The sequence below is a fragment of the Procambarus clarkii genome, chromosome 3 (genome assembly GCF_040958095.1).
Source record: "Procambarus clarkii isolate CNS0578487 chromosome 3, FALCON_Pclarkii_2.0, whole genome shotgun sequence".
Classification (NCBI taxonomy): Eukaryota; Metazoa; Arthropoda; class Malacostraca; order Decapoda; family Cambaridae; genus Procambarus; species Procambarus clarkii.
This window is the reverse complement of record NC_091152.1, coordinates 17,548,296-17,570,400: the sequence shown is the minus strand read 5'-3', so window position 1 is coordinate 17,570,400 and position 22,105 is coordinate 17,548,296. Positions and strand designations below refer to the sequence as shown.

Below are 22,105 nucleotides of genomic sequence, written 5' to 3'. Positions count from 1 at the left end.
TTTAGGCATATTCAAACACTTTAAATGATAAAATAGTTGAGCATATATAATTGACTTAGTTGACAAAAGTTATTCATCAAAGGATGAGGAAGGTAATTGTAACGCTTGGAGGGTGCAATTCATATATATACAGTACATGATTTTGGTACGACTGCCTGGAGGGGCACATATATTAATATGATTTAGAGATTTGAAATATTAAAAATAGTCCTGCACATACACAGGGCTCACATTTGCTACCTCAGGTCACCAGTAACCATCCCCCATCTTGAAAAAAATCCCGAGTCCCTCACTTTCCTTCTAGGGCCTTAATAAAAAAAATATGAGGTAGCTACCCATTTGTTTCTGCAGTCTTGGCAAATAACAGTCATATGTCTGAACATTTATGGCAGCCATAGAGGACACGTTAAACATTTAACAATAGCAGATGAGTGATTACCATGCATGTATTTTCGTGCAAAGTGTGTGATGTGTGGAATTTTTTAAGATTTAGGTTTATATATATGTAATTACCTAAGTGTAGTTACAGGATGAGAGCTGCACTCGTGGTGTCCCGTCTTCCCAGCACACTGTCATATAACACTTTGAAATTACTGACGATTTGGCCTTCGCCGCCTTCTCCCCTAACTTGTTCCAACCGTCTACCACTCTACGAAACTGAATATTCTTATTTCTTCGGCAGTTTTGTTTAGCTAGCTTAAATCAATGACTTCTTGTTCTTGAAGTACATACCAGGTCTCGGGAATTCTTCCCTATTAGTTTTGCCGATTCCCGTTATTATTTTGTAGGTAGTGATCATATCCCCTCTTTTTCTTCTTTCTTCTAGTTTTGGCATATTTAATGCCTCTAGCCTCTCCTCGTAGCTCTTGTCCTTCAGTTCTGGGGGCCACTTAGTTGCTTGTCTTTGCACCTAATCCAGTTTGGTGATGATCTTCTTAAGATATGGGTACCATACAACTAGTGCATATTCCAGCTTTCTCTCTTGAGGTTATCTGGAGATGAATTCAGGGCCCTAGCGTCCTCACGGCCCGGTCCTCGACCAGGCCTTCTTTTTGTTACACACCCCTAGGAAGCAGCCTGTAACAGCTGTCTAATTCCCAGGTGCCTATTTAGTGCTAGGTAACAGGAGCATCAGAGTGAAAGAAACTGCTCATTTGTTTCCGTCTCCACCGGGGATCGAATCCGGAACCTTAGGACTACGAATCTGAAGTGCTGTCCACTCAGCTGTCAGGCCCCCTGACTAACAAAACAAAAGTCTGGACTAACGAATTGTCGTGAACAATTTCTTTTGTATTTCGCCATCTATGTACAGTATTTAAAAACAATTCTGAAGTTAGAAAGTGTAGCATAGACTCCTCGCACGGTGTTCTTAATGTGGTCCAAAGACTTGAGGCTTTGCTGTGGGACTCACTCCAGGCTGTTAGACCTTGTATGCATATACCCATATAGGGTATTCTATTGCGAACACAATGATACGAAAATGAACGATGTAGCACGAGAAATAAGGTGAGAAAACTGAAATGAGTATATACATTTTACTGATTTTGTGCGCTCATGGGTAACTTGGCCGATTTTAGTCTTTATACTTTGTTATTGGTATTGCTTATATATATATATATATTGCGGTTGTTATTGCTTATATTTGTCTTTCTATTTAGAGCATTTTATTGTGAATAATTTGATATCACAATGAATAATGTTGCACAAAAACTTCTGTTAGCAAACTGTATGTGTTTGTCTGGTGTATTGGGTTGTAGCGGGTGTGGGGCAATGAGTGTCCTCTAGCGGGTAAGGCTTCGGTGATTTTAGGGTTGTTGCGGGTTATGCGCCCCCATTTTGTCTAATTTATATGCATATGTCTGTGTAGGAAATTTTATCGCGATCACAGTGATACAAAAAAGAATGATGTCGAACAAGTTTGTACTTGATAAACCTGAAAAGAGTAGCAACATGTTTGCCCTGTTTGGTGTGCACGGCAAACAAACGACTTAGTTTTTTATTCGTTGCCGGCAATCACGTTAGCTTTGGTGACATGTTATACATATGTCCCTCTAGAACATTTCATTGAGAACACATTGATACCAAAATGAAACACGTACATCGAAGATTACGGTCAAAAACATGAAAAGAGTATAAACTTTTCAGTAGGGTGTAGCCGATGTGCAGTTGGGCGTGCGGTAGCGGGTAACCCTTGGGCAACTTCCCACAGTCTTGCGGGTGGGGTGCACCCATGTTTTGTACTTTGTATTCATATGTCAGTATATGGAATTTTATTGCGATCACAGTGATACCAAAATAAACGACGTAGAACAATTCTGGGGTTGACAAACCTGAAAAGAGCATAAACATTTCATCGCTGTTTGGTGCTCACGGCTAACGATCGCAATAGTTTCTTATTTGGTGCGGGTCTCACATCGGCTTCGGTGAAATTTTATATACTGTATATATTCCTCTAGAGCATTCTCTTGCGAACAAAATGATACCAAAATTAATACATACATGGAAAATTAAGATCAGCAGACCGAAAAGAGTATAAACATTTTAGTGTCGCCGCGCGGTCGCGCGAAATGCTCGGTGCAGGAGGGAAAAGTTAAAGAGCCTTCTGTGTGATAGTGTTAATGTAACAACATGCTACAGCTTTATCAGGTGATTTTTTCCAACAAAACTGCAGTTCTTTCCCATACTTCACACATTTTCTTAATGAGGGGAGGGACATCCTCTACTGCCTCTACTCTCAACTATTTTCTTAGGTTGAACCTTACCACTGACTTTCCTAAGACCCATGACATAATATACAATGATTACTTCTATGATCAGAAACCAAAAATTCAGAAAACAATAAAATTCTTCACGAAGAATTCAAGCGCAGTCGTCACTAGGCGGGATACCCTAGTAAAACTGAGGCGTGCCTTGACCGTGCCCAGAAGAACCACACACTCCTCGACCCATACATGTATCAACAAACTCGAGAACCGAGGCGAACCTCAAATACCGAGTCAAGTTTTACGAAGAAATTGAGTTCGTATACCGAAAATTTATAATAAATTCGTAAAATTCATAATAAAAAATGTCAATTTTTATTATTTGTCAACCGATTCCACTGTACAGTACTTCGATTTTTGTGACAAATTTTCACTCAACCAGCAGGTAAGAGCCACAAGGTGCTACAGTAAAATAATCTAGATCTAATCTTCACGAACAATGAGGACATTATCAGGGACATTACAATCACAGATACACATACTGTATTCATATCACAAGCTCATTGAGGTGCAAACTAACATCAATACTTGTAATAGGCCTAAAACAGTGATCAAGCAAGAGGGGTTATTCAGTAAATTCAATTTAAAAATAAAAGGATAGAGTGGGAAAAGATATAGAAAACTTTCGCATTCACTTGGGAAACTGTTCCATTGGACAGAAACAAGGAATAGAACAACTGACTTCTGAAGCATATAAAGTCTGTGTGAAACATGTTCCTTTAAGGAAAGCCAGAAAGAGGTCTAGCGCAGAAGAGAACAAAGACAGCACTATAAAAAAAGGAAAAAAAAAAAGGAAATGCAGAGACCCTTGTTACTGGTAAGCAATGAGATTCTTGAATACCTGGTGTTGTCTGGCCTAATCTGTAAAGGCCAGAGCATACATGAACTAGGAAGCTACTGATGCAATCCCAAAGGAAGGCCTTTTCAAATTAAATTAAATCAAATGTTTATTCAGGTAAAAGTATATACGTACAAGATGAGTTACAAACATAATGTTGGATTTCTAGATAGAGCTAGTACATACAATGCCTAAAGCCACTAATACGCACAGTGTTTCCCGCGAGAGTTTTGTTGTTTTGTTTTGTTACACTCGACACTATTCTGCTTATTTTTAGATCTGGGAAAGTTCAGCTACTTACCTTGGCACTGCCAATCACTTCTTTAAGTATTTAAACCAGCTTGTTTGGTTTCAGATGTGCGAACTCTCGTCAACAATGACACACTGCTTCGGGAAGGTGTTGCTCGGGCGATTGCAGAATACAATAAAGACCAGCTGACCCCAGTGCGGTTGGATGGACAGAATCACTATGCTCTTGTCACAGAACACAATGACCTTGGCGGTGGTCGCTTCCTTGACCCTAGAGCAAAGCCTCACTTTCAAGTTTGATCACTTACGCAAGGAAGCGACAGATATGAAGGTTTGTTATGTTTTGGTTACTGATTCTGTCACACACTTTTCTTAATACATTTTATTATTTAAATGATGTATTAGCACATTTCAGGCTCTGATGCATTACTGTGTTCATGTTTCAGTTATGGTAAGTGTTTAATATGTGCTGATGTTTAAGATGCTTAGCTTACCTTTTGGTTACCTTGAGATGGTTTCAGGGCTTAGTGTCTCCGTGGCCCGGTCATCGCCCAAACCTCTTCGTTGCTAGGACTGGTCAACCAGGCTGTTGGACGCGGCTGCTCGCAGCCTGACGTATGAGTCACAGCCTGGTTGATCAGGTATCCTTTGGAGGTGTTTATCGAGTTCTCTCTTGAACACTGTGAGGGGTCGGCCAGTTATGCCCTTATATGTAGTGGAAGCGTGTTGAACAGTCTTGGGCCTCTGATGTTGATAGAGTTCTCTCTCTCAGGGTATCTATTGCTGCTCTCTGCTTTTTCAACGGGGTATTCTGCACATCCACTCATGCCTTCTGGTCTCATGTGGTGTTATCCTTGAGGTTATCTTGAGATGATTTCGGGGCTTAGTGTCCCCGCGGCCCGGTCCTCGACCAGGCCTCCACCCCCAGGAAGCAGCCCGTGACAGCTGACTAACACCCAGGTACCTGTTTACTGCTAGGTAACAGGGGCATCAAGGTGAAAGAAACTCTGCCCATTGTTTCTCGCCGGCGCCCGGGATCGAACCCGGGACCACAGGATCACGCGGTCCGTGTTCTGTCCGCTCAGCCACCGGCTCCCTTTCTGTACTGGTATTTCTGGTATTACTGGTACCGGGAAAAAGGTATTTCTGTACTGGTTTGAGACCAGCCCCGCTACAATTCTCCACGTGTAAATTATTATCTCTCCCGCCTGCGCTCAATAGAATACAGATTTAGGCATTTTAGTCACTCCCAATAGTTTAGATGTTTTACTGAGTGGATTCTAGCAGTAAAGGATCTCTGCACGCTTTCCAGGTCAGCAATTTCTCCAACTTTGAAGGGGCTGTTATTGTGCAGCAGTACTCCACTCTAGAGACTACTAGTGTCTTGAAAAGTGTCATCTCTATAGTATCTCTGGTTTGAAAGGTTCTTGTTATCCAACCTGTCATTTTTCTTGTAGATGTGAAAGCTACTTTATTGTGTTCTTTAAAGGTAAGGTCTTCCGACATGAGTACACCCAAATCCTTTACATTGCCTTTTCGTTCTATGTTTTGATTTGACTGTGTTTTGTACGTGGTTTCCGTTTTTTATATTTTCATTTTTTTTCCGTAGCGCAGGAGCTGCAACTTCATTAAACACCATATTATTTTCTTCAGCCCATAGAAAGACCTGATTTACATCTGATTGGAGGTTTGATGTGTCCTCTATGTTGTCTACTCATAAAAATCCTAGTGTAATCTGCAAAGGATGATACAGTACTATAGATTGTGTCATTGTCTGTGTCCGATATGAGGATGAGAAAAAGTCTGGAGCAAGCACAGTAGCCTTAGGGACTGAGCTCTTCACGGTTGATGGACCAGATTATATTTTGTTGACTGTTATACATTGGTTTCTGTTAGTCAGGAAATTGTAGACCCATCTGCCTATTTTTCCGGTAATTCCTTTAAACGCATTTTTGTGTGCATTAATACGATGGTCACATTTGTCAAAGGCTTTTGCGAAATCTGTGTAAATTACATCAGCCTTTTGTTTGTCTTTCCTTGACATCTAATGCTATGTCATAGTGGTGTTATGGAGATGCTGTGAGTCCATGTATTTTGTGATCTTACTTCTTAGCACTCTTTCAAGTATGATGTGTGATGTTAGTGCTTTTGGTCTGTAATTATTTGCCTTAGCAGCACTCCTTTATGGAGTGGTGCTATCTCTGCTGTTTTTTAGTATGTCAGGGATAACGCCAGTATCTAGGCTCGTCCTCCAAACAATGTGAAGGGCTGTGATAGTGGTTTTTACAGTTCTTGATGAATATATAGGGTTTGAAGAATCAGGGCCTGGTGCAGAGTGCATAGGCATTCTGTCTATGGCTTCTTCAAAATCTAGTTTGGGTTAGGGTGACATCTGATACATGATTTGATGTTGGTATCACATCCATGAAAAATTCATTTGGATTATCAATCTTCAGTGTGCTTTAGTGGCTCGCTGAAAACAGTCGTGTACTGATTTCTCAGTAATGTACAGTATTTTGCTCATTTCTTTGTTGTCATCAGTGAACGTTCCATCTCCCCTTTCGCAGGGGCCCGATACCAGATGTGTTTTTTTATCTTGATTTTACATAGGCGAAAAAATATTTGGATTTTTCTCCATTAAACTAATGGCCTTTGAGCATCTCTCTGCCTCTCCTGGATTTTGTATGATTCTTGTAGCTTTAGTTCAATCGTTTCTATTTCTCTACCTAGTCTTCGTCGTCATTCTTGAGATAGGGTGCGACTCATTAAGTTGTTCCCTGATTCGTTTTCTTCGCCAAAAGAGGTAACACCGTTCATGTTTCAATATGCATCTCTTCTCTTTTTTCTTGGGTATGTGGTTTCAACATATTTCTAGTGCTACTGAGCTTATTTTTTCTAGGCACTGGTTCTGGTTTGCATTTTCTAGTTGTTCTTCCCAGCATATTTCTGTTGAGGTCTTGGTTTATTTGCTCCCAGTTTATCTGTTTATTATTGAAATAGAATTTGCTGAATTTTCCTCCATGGCGTCTCCCATTGTACGTGGTGCCATTCCCCAACAGTGAGGTCATCGCGATAGATGCTTTTCAGCAGGACTGGTTGAGGTGGGGGTTCCTATACATCTTTTCCCCCAATCCAACTGTTACTCCAGGTCCTAGCTCACTTGAAAGCCTATCGGAGTAGGATGATTCCTTCTGGGTCCTTGGTGGCCGGCCTTGCCTTGGTTTCAGGTACTGCTTACTCGGTGCCTGAATCCAGGTGTTTTTTCAGGGCTCCGCTACTTGCAGCAGGTCGAGCCAGTGAGGTACCTCGCTGGTTTACCTTAACTGCTCCGTACTAGGCATCAGGTCCTCTTAACATGTGTGTGTATCGCCATTTATATGGTGATCAGGTGGCTTCTTTGTGTCCCACATGTGGTTTTCTTCAAAGCATACAGTTTGTAGTGTCTTGGTGGTCTTTCCATCACTTTCTTTCTCTTCGAAGGTTTTCGTCGATCTCGGACTGGGTTATTTTGTCCTTTCTCTCTTGCCTTTTTCTGAATCGCCATCTCATGCCTAATACTGTCACTTCTTATCGCATGGCATTGGTGGAGCCGCTCCAGCTTGCATTCGGGGTGGATGTTGCTTCCGCTTTGCTCTGGCCTGCTCATGTGCCGCCTGAGCCTTCTTGGTATTTAGACCATGTTCTTTCTTTCCTTTCTTCTTCTCACTTGCCCCTTCGGTTAGGGATTGCTTTTGGAACGCCATGTTTTTGTTGGCCTTGGCGTCTGGGGGTTGGGTTGGAGAGCTTCGTGCTCTCTTTCAATGCCGGGGGTTCTGTTCATTTGGTCCAGATGGTCGTTTTTTTCGTTTGCAGCCTTCTCCTTCTTTTCTGGCATAGATTGAGATGGCGGGCTTCCGGAGGGGTCAGTTGGTTGTGGATGCTTGGTTGGTTAGGCCGGGGTGCATAAAGTTCTGTGTACGATGGCGGCTTTATGCTGTTACTTGGGGGGGGGGGGCCACTGGTTCTGTGACGGTGGATGCTCTTTGAGGGATTCGGTTTTCTCTGGCTCCCTGTTCCTGGGCTTGTGTGTCTCAGAATGGCCGCAGTGTGCTCGCAGTGTCATAAAGTCCAGCCAGCCAGCGGTTTACCCTCGTGCCCTTGATGTTTGGAAGTATGCTGCTCTTGTAGCGGTTTTTGGCAACATGTCTTAGGTTGACATTCAATCGCGTGGGTTTTGTAGGTCAAACAGGGTCGTGGCCGCCAGGTATCTAGTGAACGTTCCAGTTCCTTCCCGACTGTGTGGGGTTTGGAGCACCTGTTGTTCATGGTGTTTGTCTCTTCTTCGCTGTCCGATATGCGGTGCTGCCGCCTCTCGGGTATCTTGAAGTTATCTCGAGAGGATTTTGGGGCTTAGCGTCCCCACGGCCCAGTCCTCGACCAGGCCTCCTTTTTGTTACACACCCCTAGAAAGCAGCACATAGCAGCTGCCTACCTCTCAGGTACCTATTTACTGCTAGATGAACAGGTGCATCAGGGTAAAAGAAACTGCACATTTGTTGCCACCTCCACCGGGGATCGAACCAGGAACCTCAGGACTACAATTCCCAAGCGCTGTCCACTCAGCTGTCAGGCCCCTTAAAGTCTCTTTAAGGGGGAGTAAAGAAGGTAAGTCCCTCCTTTTACTTATCTTTGGGTAGTTAGCTGCAGGGAGCTGACTTCCACAGAAAACCCAGCATTATTAAATGTAATTAAACGCCATTTTCTGTGTGAGCCCCGGAGGATCCCTGACACCCTCCCTCCTTCGGTCGGCGGTTTTTCGTCGTTCAAAAACTGGAGTGATGGGCTGCCGGCTCCTCTCCTCTGGGAGTGACGGGGTAGCACTAATGAGTGGAAGTGTTAGTCGCATGAAGGTTTGCATGTTTGGTTTCTTTCTAGGGGAGTTATTTTGATCTTTTGGAATGTAGATTGCACAGGTTAACCAGACAGTGGTTTGTTTTGATTCACCTACCTTTCTGGGTCCTTTCCTGGTCGATGGCAATTATGACATCCTTTAAATGTAAAGTGCTCATAGGCCATTGCTCCCAGTGCCTCTCTGAGGGGACCAGGTTGTGGCTCGTGGTTCCTGGTTGGGATAAGAACTACTGTGACTGATGACCCTAAACTAATAAAGCACATACCGAGCGGATAGCTTCAGGAACCCTCCGGGGCTCACGCAGAAAATGGCATTTCATTACATTCAACGCTGTTTTTTTCTTGTTTTTTCTTCAAAATTCAAGATTGCATATCTCCAGAACCATTTTAGCTATAGATGTGAGGCAAACATCATTCTATTTCTCTCACTGAGAAATCTATATCTATACCAAATTGCTTTGATCGTCTCTCTTTACAACTTGTGCATATGTCTCTTTAATTTTCTCTTTGTACTTTTCTAGTTCTTTATTAGTCTCCTCTATGTGAGTTGTCCATGATGTTTCTGTTTGCATATCCTTGCCTATTGGTTGTCTGTGTAACATCTGCCAACCCTCTCGGGTTGTGCCATAGCTTCTCTGCATCTGAAGCTGTGATTGGAGGAGCCTCTGTTTCCTCTTTTCAAGCTTATTCCACGTGTTCACTGAAGGAATATTTAGCTAGCATACTAAGTATGGACTACATGCTAAATGATTATTCACGTATCACCTTTTATCATTAATTGAATAACACATTTTATATTTTTTGATCAAATAGACCTTCGAGATTTATTATGTATTAGATGATTATAATTTGAATTACTGGTAATATTGTTAATAGTGAGTAGCTAATGGGTGAAAAACTAACCAACTGGTATACCCAACTTGGGTGTTTCTTTTGTGACTTGTTTGCGTTCATTATGTTCATGTTGTATTAGTTATGTCTTCAGGGAAAATATTTGCCAAATTGCTTATTCTCTACTTGCATGTATTTGAATGGCCTTGTCATTTTTCCCGAGTACTGAATTATGTAAATAAATAGACTATTTTATAAATTTATGCTACAAATTCATCCTGGCTTGGTGCCTTTTTTAATAATTACGGTAACTGTAAAAATATACAGATAGATAGGTAGATAATATATATATATATATATATATATATATATATATATATATATATATATATATATATATATATATATATAATATATATATTATAATATATATATATATATATATAATATATATATATATATAATATATATATATATATATAATATATATATATATATATATATATATATATATATATATATATATATATATATATATATATATATATATATATATATATATATATATATATATATATATATATATATGTCGTACCTAGTAGCCAGAACGCACTTCTCTGCCTACTTTGCAAGGCCCGATTTGCCTAATAAGCCAAGTTTTCATGATTTAATTGTTTTTCGACGACCTAACCTACCTAACCTAACCTAACCTAACTTTTTCGGCTACCTAACCTAACCTAACCTATAAAGATAGATTAGGTTAGGTTAGGTAGGGTTGGTTAGGTTTGGTCATATATCTATGTTAATTTTAACTCCAATAAAAAAAAATTGACCTTATACATAATGAAATGGGTAGCTTTATCATTTCATAAGAAAAAAATTTGAAAAAATATATTAATTCAGGAAAACTTGGCTTATTAGGCAAATCGGGCCTTGCATAGTAGGCTGAGAAGTGCGTTCTGGCTACTAGGTACGACATATATATATATATATATATATATATATATATATATATATATATGTCGTACCTAGTAGCCAGAATGCACTTCTCAGCCTATTATGCAAGGCCCGATTTGCCTAATAAGCCAAGTTTTCCTGAATTAATATATTTTCTCTAATTTTTTTCTTATGAAATGATAAAGCTACCCATTTCATTATGTATGAGGTCAATTTATTTTTATTGGAGTTAAAATTAACGTAGATATATGACCGAACCTAACCAACCCTACCTAACCTAACCTATCTTATAGGTTAGGTTAGGTTAGGTAGCCGAAAAAGCTAGGTTAGGTTAGGTTAGGTAGGTTAGGTCGTCGAAAAACAATTAGTTCATGAAAACTTGGCTTATTAGGCAAATCGGGCCTTGCAAAGTAGGCAGAGAAGTGCGTTCTGGCTACTAGGTACGACATATATATATATATATATATATATATATATATATATATATATATATATATATATATATATATATATATATATATATATATATATAATATAATAAATATAATATTGTATATTATGAGAAATAATGTTGAATTAGAAGGCCTAAAATGTGTAATAAGACTTGTTCGGTGTGTTCAGGCGTGGGAGAGTGACCCAACCACAGAAAGCTGGAGGAGTGCAGTAGAGACACAATTAATGCAGTATACCAATGACCACTACCCCCACGGCGTGTGTGCTGTGTACGCCAGGGCACAGGGCTCGGCAGTAACACTAACCATGTGCATAGAAGATCACCAATTTCAACCTAAAAATTATTGGTAAGCAGGTTGCATGTTGTTGTTACTAGTAGATTTGTGACTTTCCCTCTGGCTTGCCTTGTTATAAGCTGGTAAGTAGACCAGACCACACACTAGAAGTTGAAGGGACGACGACGTTTCGGTCCATCCTGGACCATTCTCAAGTCGATTGAGAATGGTCCAGGACGGACCGAAACGTCGTCGTCCCTTCAACTTCTAGTGTGTGGTCTGGTCAACATACTTCAGCCACGTTATTGTGACTCATCACCTGCAAACTGGTAAGTACTTGTATACGCAGCTTTACTGCAGTGAAGAAAGGATTTGACTGTATTTTTGTGTGGTATGTGTATTTATGAATGAAGTTATAAAGAATAATCACGAGAGTTTTTAAAATGGGTGAACTTTTTTTATATTAGTATGTGCTTTCACATTGCCTAGAGCCACACAAACACCTCTTGTCACCCCAACGTCCTCAGTTGCTTCATCAGTATCTGTGGTTGCCACGCGAAGTCAATCAGAAATTGTCTCATGCTTGACGTTGGGTGAAGTGTCTAGAGCCGTCTTTACAGGTGAACGTAACAGTTGTCGGTCACTTGCCAGGGACCAGTTGGTGGATGTGTCAGACCCGATGACCACACACCTGCCTCCAACTAAGTCCACCACAACATACACCCAATTCCTCTCCAACTTACACAAGTCACTGACATCTACAAAACTAACAATTGTTAACATATTATTCCTTTATATTGTATTTTTAATGACTTGGTGCTGTGGAGGAAGCACTGAACAACATGGTTAGTGGACAATCCTCAACAGTCTTTGTGTCTGCGTCATTCTCGGAAATTTGGGCTCTAATCTCGCCTACACGCTTGTATTTAGTGAACTTTAATATTTTAGGGTTATGTATGTGTATGCATTGCACTTGGAGTGCTAAACATGTCCTCATACTGCTTATTTTAGGATTTCACTAATTTCTTTGTCATCCTCAGTGTATGTACCTTCACTCGTACAAATAGGTCCAATACTGGCAGTGGTTTTTGCTTTTGATTTCGCATATGTAAAGATTCGGTTAACTCGGGTTGTGGTGGCTGATCTTTGTTTCTTAGGTTTTCACGTGTTCGACTACCTTGACAGCTGGTTGGTTTGGGTCCCCGGCCGGTCCGCTTGTCTGCTAACCAGGGATCTGGTTCTTTTACAGTTCGCCTGGTTCATATTCTTGGTGAACTGGCGGAAGTCCTAGTTAGTTTTCTAGGTTCAGACCTGGTTGGGCTTACCTTGGGATTATTGGTGGGCATTGCTTTCCCTGCCTCCTGTGGTCTTGCTCTTGCTGCAGTCCTGCCATCTATTGATATTAATGGGGAGCTGCCGGGTGACTCGGCAGTTGCTCAAGTTTTTGTGCTGGAGCCTGAACCCTTGCCCTTCTGGGTTTCTCTTTAAGCAGGGTCTGGCTTCAGAGGCTGTTCTCGTATCTTCGGGCAGCTCCTTTCACCACTTGTGATCGCTGGGATCGTCCTCCGGTTTCTGTGCGCTGATTGCTGTATTGCCAGCGTCCTCTTGGGATTTTTCCAGGATCAGTGCTATGGTGTTTTCCTCTTCCCTCGCTTGATGTATTCATGGCTGTTGGTTTTGTGACTAGTGCTCACCAGTCCAGCCAAGGTCTTTGGCACCTTCCAATTCATCAGGCGCACAGTATTATGCAAGAGTTTGTGGCTGTGCAGCAGGTGCCGAGTGAGTTCGGATTCCTCCGGGCTCTGTGATCAGGTTCCATTTGGACTGTTCCTCCGTGGTTCATTGCCTCAACTAGGAAAGAAGAAGGGGATTTCTTCAATCGATGGCTCTTTGGTGCTAATCACGTCGGGTAACTCTTCTGTCGAGTTCTCAGGTTTTGAATCTCTGGGCCATTCACGTTCAGGGTGTGTCCAACATCCTGACTGTCAGTCTGTCCTGCTGCTTTCCTCTTTCCGGAATGGACTGTCATTGCCGATTCCTTCCTCTTGCTTTGCTGGTCGTTTGGAAGCACGGCAAAGATCTCTTCACGTTGGCGTGGTCTCGGCGTCTGCCTCTTTATGCAGCGCCGTTCCCCATCTACTAGGTTTTTGCCATAGATGCGTTTTGGCTGGACTGGTTGAGGTGACAGTGCATTTAACTTTTTATCCCGATCTGGCTGTTGTTGCACATGCTGGCACAGCTGTAGTCTTACAGAAGGAAAGTAATTCTTCTGGATTCTTGCTTTGATGGGCTGTTTGCTTGGTGTCTGAACCCGAGTGTCTTTCTGCGGCTCCCGTTTTGGAGAGTAACGTACCTGGGTGGTTTGACCTTCTCTTCTGCATTATGCGTCTGGACCTTTTTATGCATATTTCTTGCTATTTGTATGGTGAACAGGTGGCTGATTTGATGGTGTCCCACCTGCAGTCTTTTTCTCAGCGACAGTATGAGGTTTCTTGGCAGTCTTTTCACCATATTCTTTCCCTTCGTTTTCAAAGGGAGCGAAATATCCTTCTGTTTTCGACTGGATTGTTTTGCCCGTTCTTTTTTGGCTGTTCCTCGATTGATGTCTTACGCCAAATACTGTCACTTCCTATTGTGTAGCATTTGCGGAGCTGCATCTGCTCACATTCAGGCCTGACATTTCTTCCGCCCTCATTTTGTAAGCTTTCTTGTGTTTTGTTTCACCTGCCTGATCATGCGCCACATGAACCTGCCTAGTCCTTAGATTGGGTTCTTTCTTTTCTGTCCTTTGCTCGTTTTGCGGTGGCCCCTTCCATCCAGGATTGTTTTTGAATCGGGTGAATTCTGGTGAACCCATTCATGTGGACTCCCGAACTCGCACCCTTTACTGTATTGATCTTTCTTTCTGCTCGATGTCTCTTTACTTAGATTTCACGTGGCGGGTTCTTGATGACCTCCATAACAGTGACCATTTCCTCATCCTTGTTACCTTTTTCTCTTCTCACCCTCCCCTCTCCTTCCCTAGTTGGCAGTTTGCCAAGACTGGCTGGAACCTTTTTTCACTCTCCATGCTACTCTCTCTGACCTCTCCATTCTGTCTCTTCCTCGCGCTTTCCTCCTTTTTCATGACACCGTCTTCGACGCTGCCTTCCACTCTATTCCTCGCTCTACATCCTGCAGCACGCAGAAGTGCGTTCCCTGGTGAAATATGAACTGTGCTCGAGCTGTCCGCTATAAGCATGCAGCCTGGAAGAAACACCGACGCCGGCAGACGGCTGATTCTTTTATTTTGTTTCGGAAGGCTAGTGCGGTGGCCCGTAGGGCCATCCGTACAGCTAAATGTGAGAGTTGGAAATCTTATGTCTCCACCATTACGTCCGATACTCCTCTGCCGCAGATCTGGAAGAAAATCCTTAAGATAGCGGGTGAGTTTGTTCCAGATGTCTCGCCAGTCCTTCATCTCCGTGGTACTCTTGTGGCGAATCCAGTGACGGTCACAACCAAACTGAGTTCCCACTTTCCGACTGTTAGCTCTGGTTCTCATCTTGCTCAATTCTTCCTTCCTTCATAAGCCTGTTCTTGAATCTCATCCCTTAGATTTCCGCAATCATCTCCGACTTCCCTGTAATGATCCCTTATTTCTCTCTGAACTTCAGTCTGCTTTGGCCCTCTGCGGTTCTATTGCAGCCGTGGGCTCATATGACACTCGTTATGAAATGTTTCGCCATCTCCCTCCATGCGTGTGTCAGTATATACCGAATTTGTATAACTGGGTCTGGGAGTCGTCGTCAGTTCCTGAGGACTGGATCGACGTTGTTGTACTTCCTATTCAGAAAACGGGATTTCTGGGGACATCCCCGTAAGGACTTCCACCCTATTGCCCTCATAGTTGTGTCTGCAAACTCTTTGAACGTATGGTCGGTGTTTGTCTGATGTGGTTCTTTGAACACTATCACCACCTCTCTCCTTCTCAATTTGGTTTTCGCAAGTGCCGCACACAACTGATGTCTGGTGAACTTGGAGGTCTGTATTCGTACTGCTTTTGCTGCGAAGACCTCCGTTGTTGCTGTCCTTTTTGACCTGGAAAAGGCTTATGATGACACCCTGAAGATACCATATTCTGTCCCAACATCATTCTTTTGGCCTTCGCCGTAATCTCCCTCTCTTCCTACAAAGCTTCCTCTCCCATCATACCTTTAGAGCGAATCTTGGTACCACACTCTCTGCCTCTTTTTGGCAGCACAAGGGTGTACCCCAAGGTAGTGTTCTGAGCACTACTCTCTTTCTGGTTGCCCTCAATGGTCTTCTTTCCTTCCTTCTGGCATCTTCTCCGCTCTCTGTGTTGATGATCTTACCCTTTGCTGTTGAGGTGATGATTCACCTCTCCTTCAACGGCGGCTTCAAGTTGCTATTCATGCCATGTAGTCTTGGGTCACCATTCATGGCTTCAAGTTCTCTGCAATCAAGACTTGTGCTATGACTTTTACTCAGAAACAGGTCGTTCTTCGTCCCTCTTTGTCGCTTTATGGTCATCCCCTTGTATACAAAGATTCTGCTAAGCTTTTGGGGCTACTCTTTAACACTCGTTTGTCTTGGTTAACCCCATTTCTCTTACCTCCGAGTTAAATGCTCTAAGGCCTTAAGGTTTTGTCCCATACTTCTTGGGGAGCGGATAGCAGCCTGCTCCTCTCTTTACATTCCTCTCTCGTACTGTCTAAACTCGATTATGGTTGCTCTGCTTACTCGTCTGCTTTTCTCCTACTTTTCGCCATCTTGATGCTCTGCACCATACTAAGTTGCGCCTGAGTTCTGGTGCCTTTCGTTCGACTCCTACCCTCAGCTTGCATGTTGAAACTAGCTTACTGTCTTTCCAGGACTGCCGTGATCGTTACTGTCTTTGCTACCTTGCGAAGACAGGGTTTTCACAAGGTAGTCCTTTCGTCCTTACAACACCCTCAATCTCGCCTGTGTCATGCTTTGACTTTTACCCTTCCTGTAGTCCGTTCCCCTCTTTCTGTCCAATTTTCTCTCCTACAAAATTATCTTTTGGTTAGTGTTACCAATATTTCTCCTTGTGTTGTTTCATCCTTTCCCACATACAGAGTTCCCCTTCCTAAATTTTGTAAAAATCCTGACCCACGTGACTAAAGCTTTTACCCCTCCTACAGTTCTGAAACGTCTCTTCCTTGAACACTTTTCTTCACACTCCCACTCCATTTCTGTCTTCACCGATGGGTCGAAGTCTGCAGATGGTGTTGGCTACTCTGTTGTTTTTCCTGACCACTCCTATATGTGTCGCCTGCCTCCAGAGACTAGCATCTTCACGGCAGAACTTTGTTATTCTCTGCTCTTCGTCTACTGCTTTCTCGCTGTCAATCCACTTTTGTGGTTGTAGTTGACTCTCTCATGGCTCTGAACTCCTTTAATCCAATCATCCAGTGGTCGTCGAGATTCAACATTGGCTGTTGCTTATCTCCAGTAGATTTAAGACAGTGGAGTTTTGCTGGGTTCCCAGCCATATTGATGTCTCTTTAACCCTTAGACAGCGCATATTACCGCAAATATTGGGGGCCCGGTAGCGAAAAATATTCGAATTATGTAAAAAATACTTGAAAATAAACAAATCTCCAACTTATTGGCTTCAGTGTCATGAAAATGTCATCAAATTATTTTCAGAAATTGATTTTAGACGAATTTGTTAAAAATAAAAACGTTTTGTTGATAAGGAGAACAGCTCCTAATAACTGGAACTGAAGGGTAATGCAGTAATAAAGAGATACAAGCACCTGTAGCCCGGTGGATAGCGCGCAGGACTCGTAATTCTGTGGCGCGGGTTCGATTCCCGCACGAGGCAGAAACAAATGGGCAAAGTTTCTTTCACCCTGAATGCCCGTTACCTAGCAGTAAATAGGTACCTGGGAGTTAGTCAGCTGTCACGGGCTGCTTCCTGGGGGTGGAGGCCTGGTCGAGGACCGGGCCGCGGGACACTAAAGCCCCGAAATCATCTCAAGATAACCTGTCCGACGCTCAAAGAAGAAGAATAGTAGTAGTAAGAAGTGTCCACAAAGTGGGTATACAGTTGGTGCCTTTATATCATTGCTGAGTAATACATAACAACACAAATAATAATGAATAACTATGTTAATATGACCTATTTGTTATATATATAAATACATTGTTCAATGTTGATATATGTTACTTTCATCAATGTCCCAAAAATATTTTTTTAGGGGAATTTTAAAGATTTTATTATTTATCTCTTTTGTTTATTATGTGATTTTGTTGTAACGTTTACATCCTGGAGAATGTAAATGTTTTCATAACTATGTGAAGATAGAATGAAATGGTCAACAAATATATCAGTAACAACTTGCAAAACTTGGAACTTTTCATTTTTTTTTTCTGATTTTTTATCTGATTTCAAACTATATTTTCTTTCTCTCTTTAGGTTGTTTTGATGATTAGGGACAATATTAGAGTTTTTTCACTTAAATAAAGTATACCCTAAATATGTCCCATAAATCATTATAATTCTCCCTATATTATGTATTATTTTGGGTTTATTTTTTCTTAACACTTTGGCGCACCCGCCGCGCCACCCCTCAACTATGCAATTTGGGTCCCAGCGTTTCACGAGAGCACGCGGTAATTCTGAAAAGTGTATACTCTCTTCAACTTTGTCACCTTAATTCTTCCTACGAGATTAAATTTGGTATCATTGTGTTTGCAATAGAATTCTCTACAGCACTAAATGCATATAAACTCCAAAAGCCCGGCTAATTACCCGCAGCAAACAGAGAAAGTGCGAACGAGTTACCAAGGAGCGCGCAAAAGCGATAAAATGTGTTCACTCTTTTCACTCTGGTCACCTCAATTTTCGTCCTAGGTCTTTCATTTTGGTCTCAATAGGTTCGCAATAAAATGCTCTAGAGGAATATTAGCATATAAAATTAAAAACCTGGTCACACTCCACCCGCCGACGAGTTGAAGACGGGCCACGCGTTAACCGCAAGTGAGCGCCCAGACGCCTTCCAGCTACACTCCCAATTCCTGCCCACAAATGTTTAGTGGAGTCCTTCTATCTGTTGTGTAGTAGTTGTACATCACATAAGCATTGTAGATAGCCATTTGCACGAAATAGAAGGTCATTTTCCTTGTCCATTTGTGAGTTTTTATTTGTGAAGTGATAATATTAGATCATTTGGTCAAAGTGATCAACACCTTTCATGTTTGTATTGTAGTCACAGGTTGCATTCGGCTTGTTGACAGTTACCTGCTGCACTGAGGTTGTTCCATCACGATAGGCGCGCATTTTAAAACCAGTCCCCCAAAAATCGGATAAAAACCTGATTTTTGGTGATTATTTTAGTTGACAACGCAGCATTGCGTCATCCCCGAGACTACCGACAGTAAACTGACGACACAGCATTGCGTCATGCCCGGACGAAAGTGTTAACTTTAACTTTTCTAAAGTAGGATGCTGGATACTCAATTTCCTGTCGAACAGGACACAAAGAGTAACAGTCAATCAAATAAAATTGAGTCCAGGCGCAGTTAAAAGCTCTGTACCTCAAGGTACAGTCCTTGCACCACTGCTGTTCCTTATTCTTATATCAGATACAGTATAGACAAAAATACAAGTCACAGCTTTGTGTCATCCTTTGCAGATGACACAAAAATCAGCATGAAAATGACCTCTGCTGAAGACATTGAAAAACTACAAGCAGATATTAACAAAGTTTTCTATTGGGCAGCAGAAAATAACATGATGTTTAATGGTGATAAATTCCAGGTACTCAGGTACCTCAAAAATGAGGATCTGAAATATAATACAGGGTACAAAACACAATCGAATCTGCCCATAGTAGGAAAACAACATGTCAAGGATTTGGGAATAATGATGTCCGACGACCTATCGTTTAGGGAGCACAACCAAGCAAATATTGCGTCAGCCAGAAAAATGATAGGATGAATTACGAGAACCTTCAAATCCAGGGATCCCACCACAAATGGTTGTACTCTGCAAATCACTTGTGTTGTCCCGTCTGAGTACTGCTCAGTATTCACTTTCCCCTTCAGAGCACGAGAGATTGCTGAAATAGAGGGAATATAGAGAACATATACGGCACGCATAGATGCGATAAAGCACCTAAATTATTGTGATCGTCTCACAGCTCTCCAAATGTACTCACTAGAAAGGAGACAAGAGAGATACCAAATAATATACACATGGAAAATACTGGAGGGCCAGGTCCCAAATCTACACAGTAAAATAACAACATACTGGAGTGAACGATATAAAAGAAAATGCAGAATAGAACCAGTGAAGAGCAGAGGCACAGAGAACACTGTATAAACATCAGAGGTCCGTGGTTGTTCAACGTCCTACCAGCGACTATAAGAAATATTGCCGGAACAACCATGGACATCTTCAAGAGAAAACTAGACTGTTTTCTAAAAAAAAAAAGTGCCGGACCAACCAGGCTGTGGTGGGTATGTGGGCCTGCGAGCCTCTCCAAGCAACAGCCTGGTGTAAACTCTCACAAGTCAAGCCCGGCCTCAGGCCGGGCTTGGGGAATAGAAGAATTTCTAAGAACCCCATCAAGCAGGTATAACAAACTGCGTGCTCTAAAGTGTATCCCCTCGGCCTTTCTCCTACCACCATAACCGGCGGTGGAAAATGGCTGTAACCGAGGTTGCATATTGGCCATACACACTAAACTCATGGACACTTAATGGAGCACTGCCCTGCTCCTTATTGTCCAAACTGCCTTGTCCCTCTTACAGTCGTGCATATCCTTGTTGACTGTCCTGACTTCCAGGACGAGTGTGTGTCTTGCTTCCCAAACGTCCCTCGAGGTCACTTGTCCCCTTGATAGAATTCTTGGTGAATCAGACACTTTTGAATCGTTCACCTTGTGTGTTTCTGTTCTCATATTGGCCATACACACTAAACTCACGAACACTTAATGGAGCACCGCCCTGCTCCTTATTGTCCAAACTGCCTTGTCCCTCTTACAGTCGTGCATATCCTTGTTGACTGTCCTGACTTCCAGGACGAGCGTGTGTCTTGCTTCCCAAACGTCCCTCGAGGTCACTTGTCTCCTTGATAGAATTCTTGGTGAATCAGACACTTTTGATATCGTTCACCTTGTGTGTTTCTGTTCTCATATTGGCATCCTTAGTGATATTTAGCACCCTATGATTATTCTGCACATTTGATGGTGCTACATAGCCTTCCCGGCTTGGTGCCTTCTTTTTGATAATTACTTATAAAACAACAAAATTATAGGTACTGTCTCAAAGCTCTCAAAATGTACTCTGGAAATGAGACAAGAAATATGCAGAAAACACAATACCGTGATGCATCAAATGAATAAATTCACAAGGTCCTTGATGACGGTTCAAACTTACGCCCAAGACGATCCCAGACACTGCCTTAGTTGACCAGGCCACGACATGGTCAAAAGAATTGCAACCAGGAATTCCACTGACTTCACACGGATCCTGCAGCCTCTCCGAGACACAAACCAGGGTTTTACACAATTCCCCCCCCCATGCACTCAGGCTCTGCCAACAAGCTGTTCTACCTCTTCGCCCTCACTTCAATACACACAGAAATCACAATAGCGTGATGCATCAAATGAACAAATAGAAGATGAGGGTTCGAACTTACACCAGTGTCTGGGGTCATCCTGGGTGTAAGTTTGAACCCTCATCACGGCCCTTGTGGATTTGTTCAGACAAGAACAGTATCAAATAATATATACATGGAAAATATTGGCAGGCCAGGTCCCAAATTTGCACATTAGAACAACATACTGGCATGAAAAATATGGAAGGAAAAGCAGAATAGAACCAGTGAGTAGTAGAGGTGTCATATGCACAATCAGAGAACACTGTTTGAACCTCAGGGGTCCACAGCTGTTCAATACTCTCCCAACAAGCATTAGAAATATTGCCAGAACAAAGGTGGATGCCTTCAAGATGCATTTTGTTAAGTTTTTGTTAGAAATGCTGGACCAACCAGGTTGTAATGTATGTGTAGACCACCAGGCTGCTCCAACAGCCTGTTGGACCAAGTTATCACAAGTCAAGCCTGGCCTCGGGCCGGGCTTGGGGAGTAGAACAACTCCCAGAACCCCATCAAGCAGGTATCAACTCCCGAAACCCTCTCCAGGTATGCTCTAGGTATGTGTTTGCTTGCCAGGAATCTGGTTCTTTCCTGGCTCACCAGGTTTGTGTTCCTGGGTACTGGCAGAACTCTTGAGTTGGTCCCGTCCTGGGTTCGGACTTGGCTGGGCCCAAGGTGGGGGGGGGGGGCTCTTGGTCGGCGTCACTTTCTCTTCCTCCAATGGCCCTTGTCCCTGCTGCTGCTCTGCCGTTGGTGTTGGGTTGGCCCCGGGTGTCTTGAAGGTTGCTCGTCTGATTGTGCAGGAGCCTGCGCTTTGCCTGTTTGATTCCCCGATGGGCAGGTGTGGCCTCAGTGGCTGTTGTTGTGCCTCCTAGGCAACAGCAGCACCACCTTGGTCCCTATATGGTTCCGATTACCGAGCTTAGATAGTAATAGAGACTCGATGTAATAAATAATGCCAAAATGCAGTAATACATAATGCAGGTTTCAGAATGTGCCACAGCTAATGGTTTAAAATACATTCCTGTTCCTTTTTACATTAACACTCCTGCTCTAATAGCTCTACTCCATTCCATTTGTTCTTAATTTTTTAATTTTTGTCTCCCATAAACTTAAGCATGTGCACTATTTTCTCCTTAAAATCACTCACCTCTCCCAGCTTCTTATTCCCTTTTTATTCTCCTCATATCACATGCAGCAATCCATGCATGCGTCT

General features: G+C 42.4%; 1 protein-coding gene across 1 annotated transcript in view; it reads left to right on the top strand.

The window, feature by feature from the left end:
* Positions 1–22,105, top strand: part of cpa (F-actin-capping protein subunit alpha) — a 32,746-nt gene that overhangs the window by 9,859 nt on the left and 782 nt on the right. Inside the window, 3 exon segments of the mRNA XM_045746659.2 lie at positions 3,956–4,131; positions 4,133–4,180; positions 11,149–11,327. Coding sequence (XP_045602615.2) covers positions 3,956–4,131; positions 4,133–4,180; positions 11,149–11,327 — 403 coding nt within the window.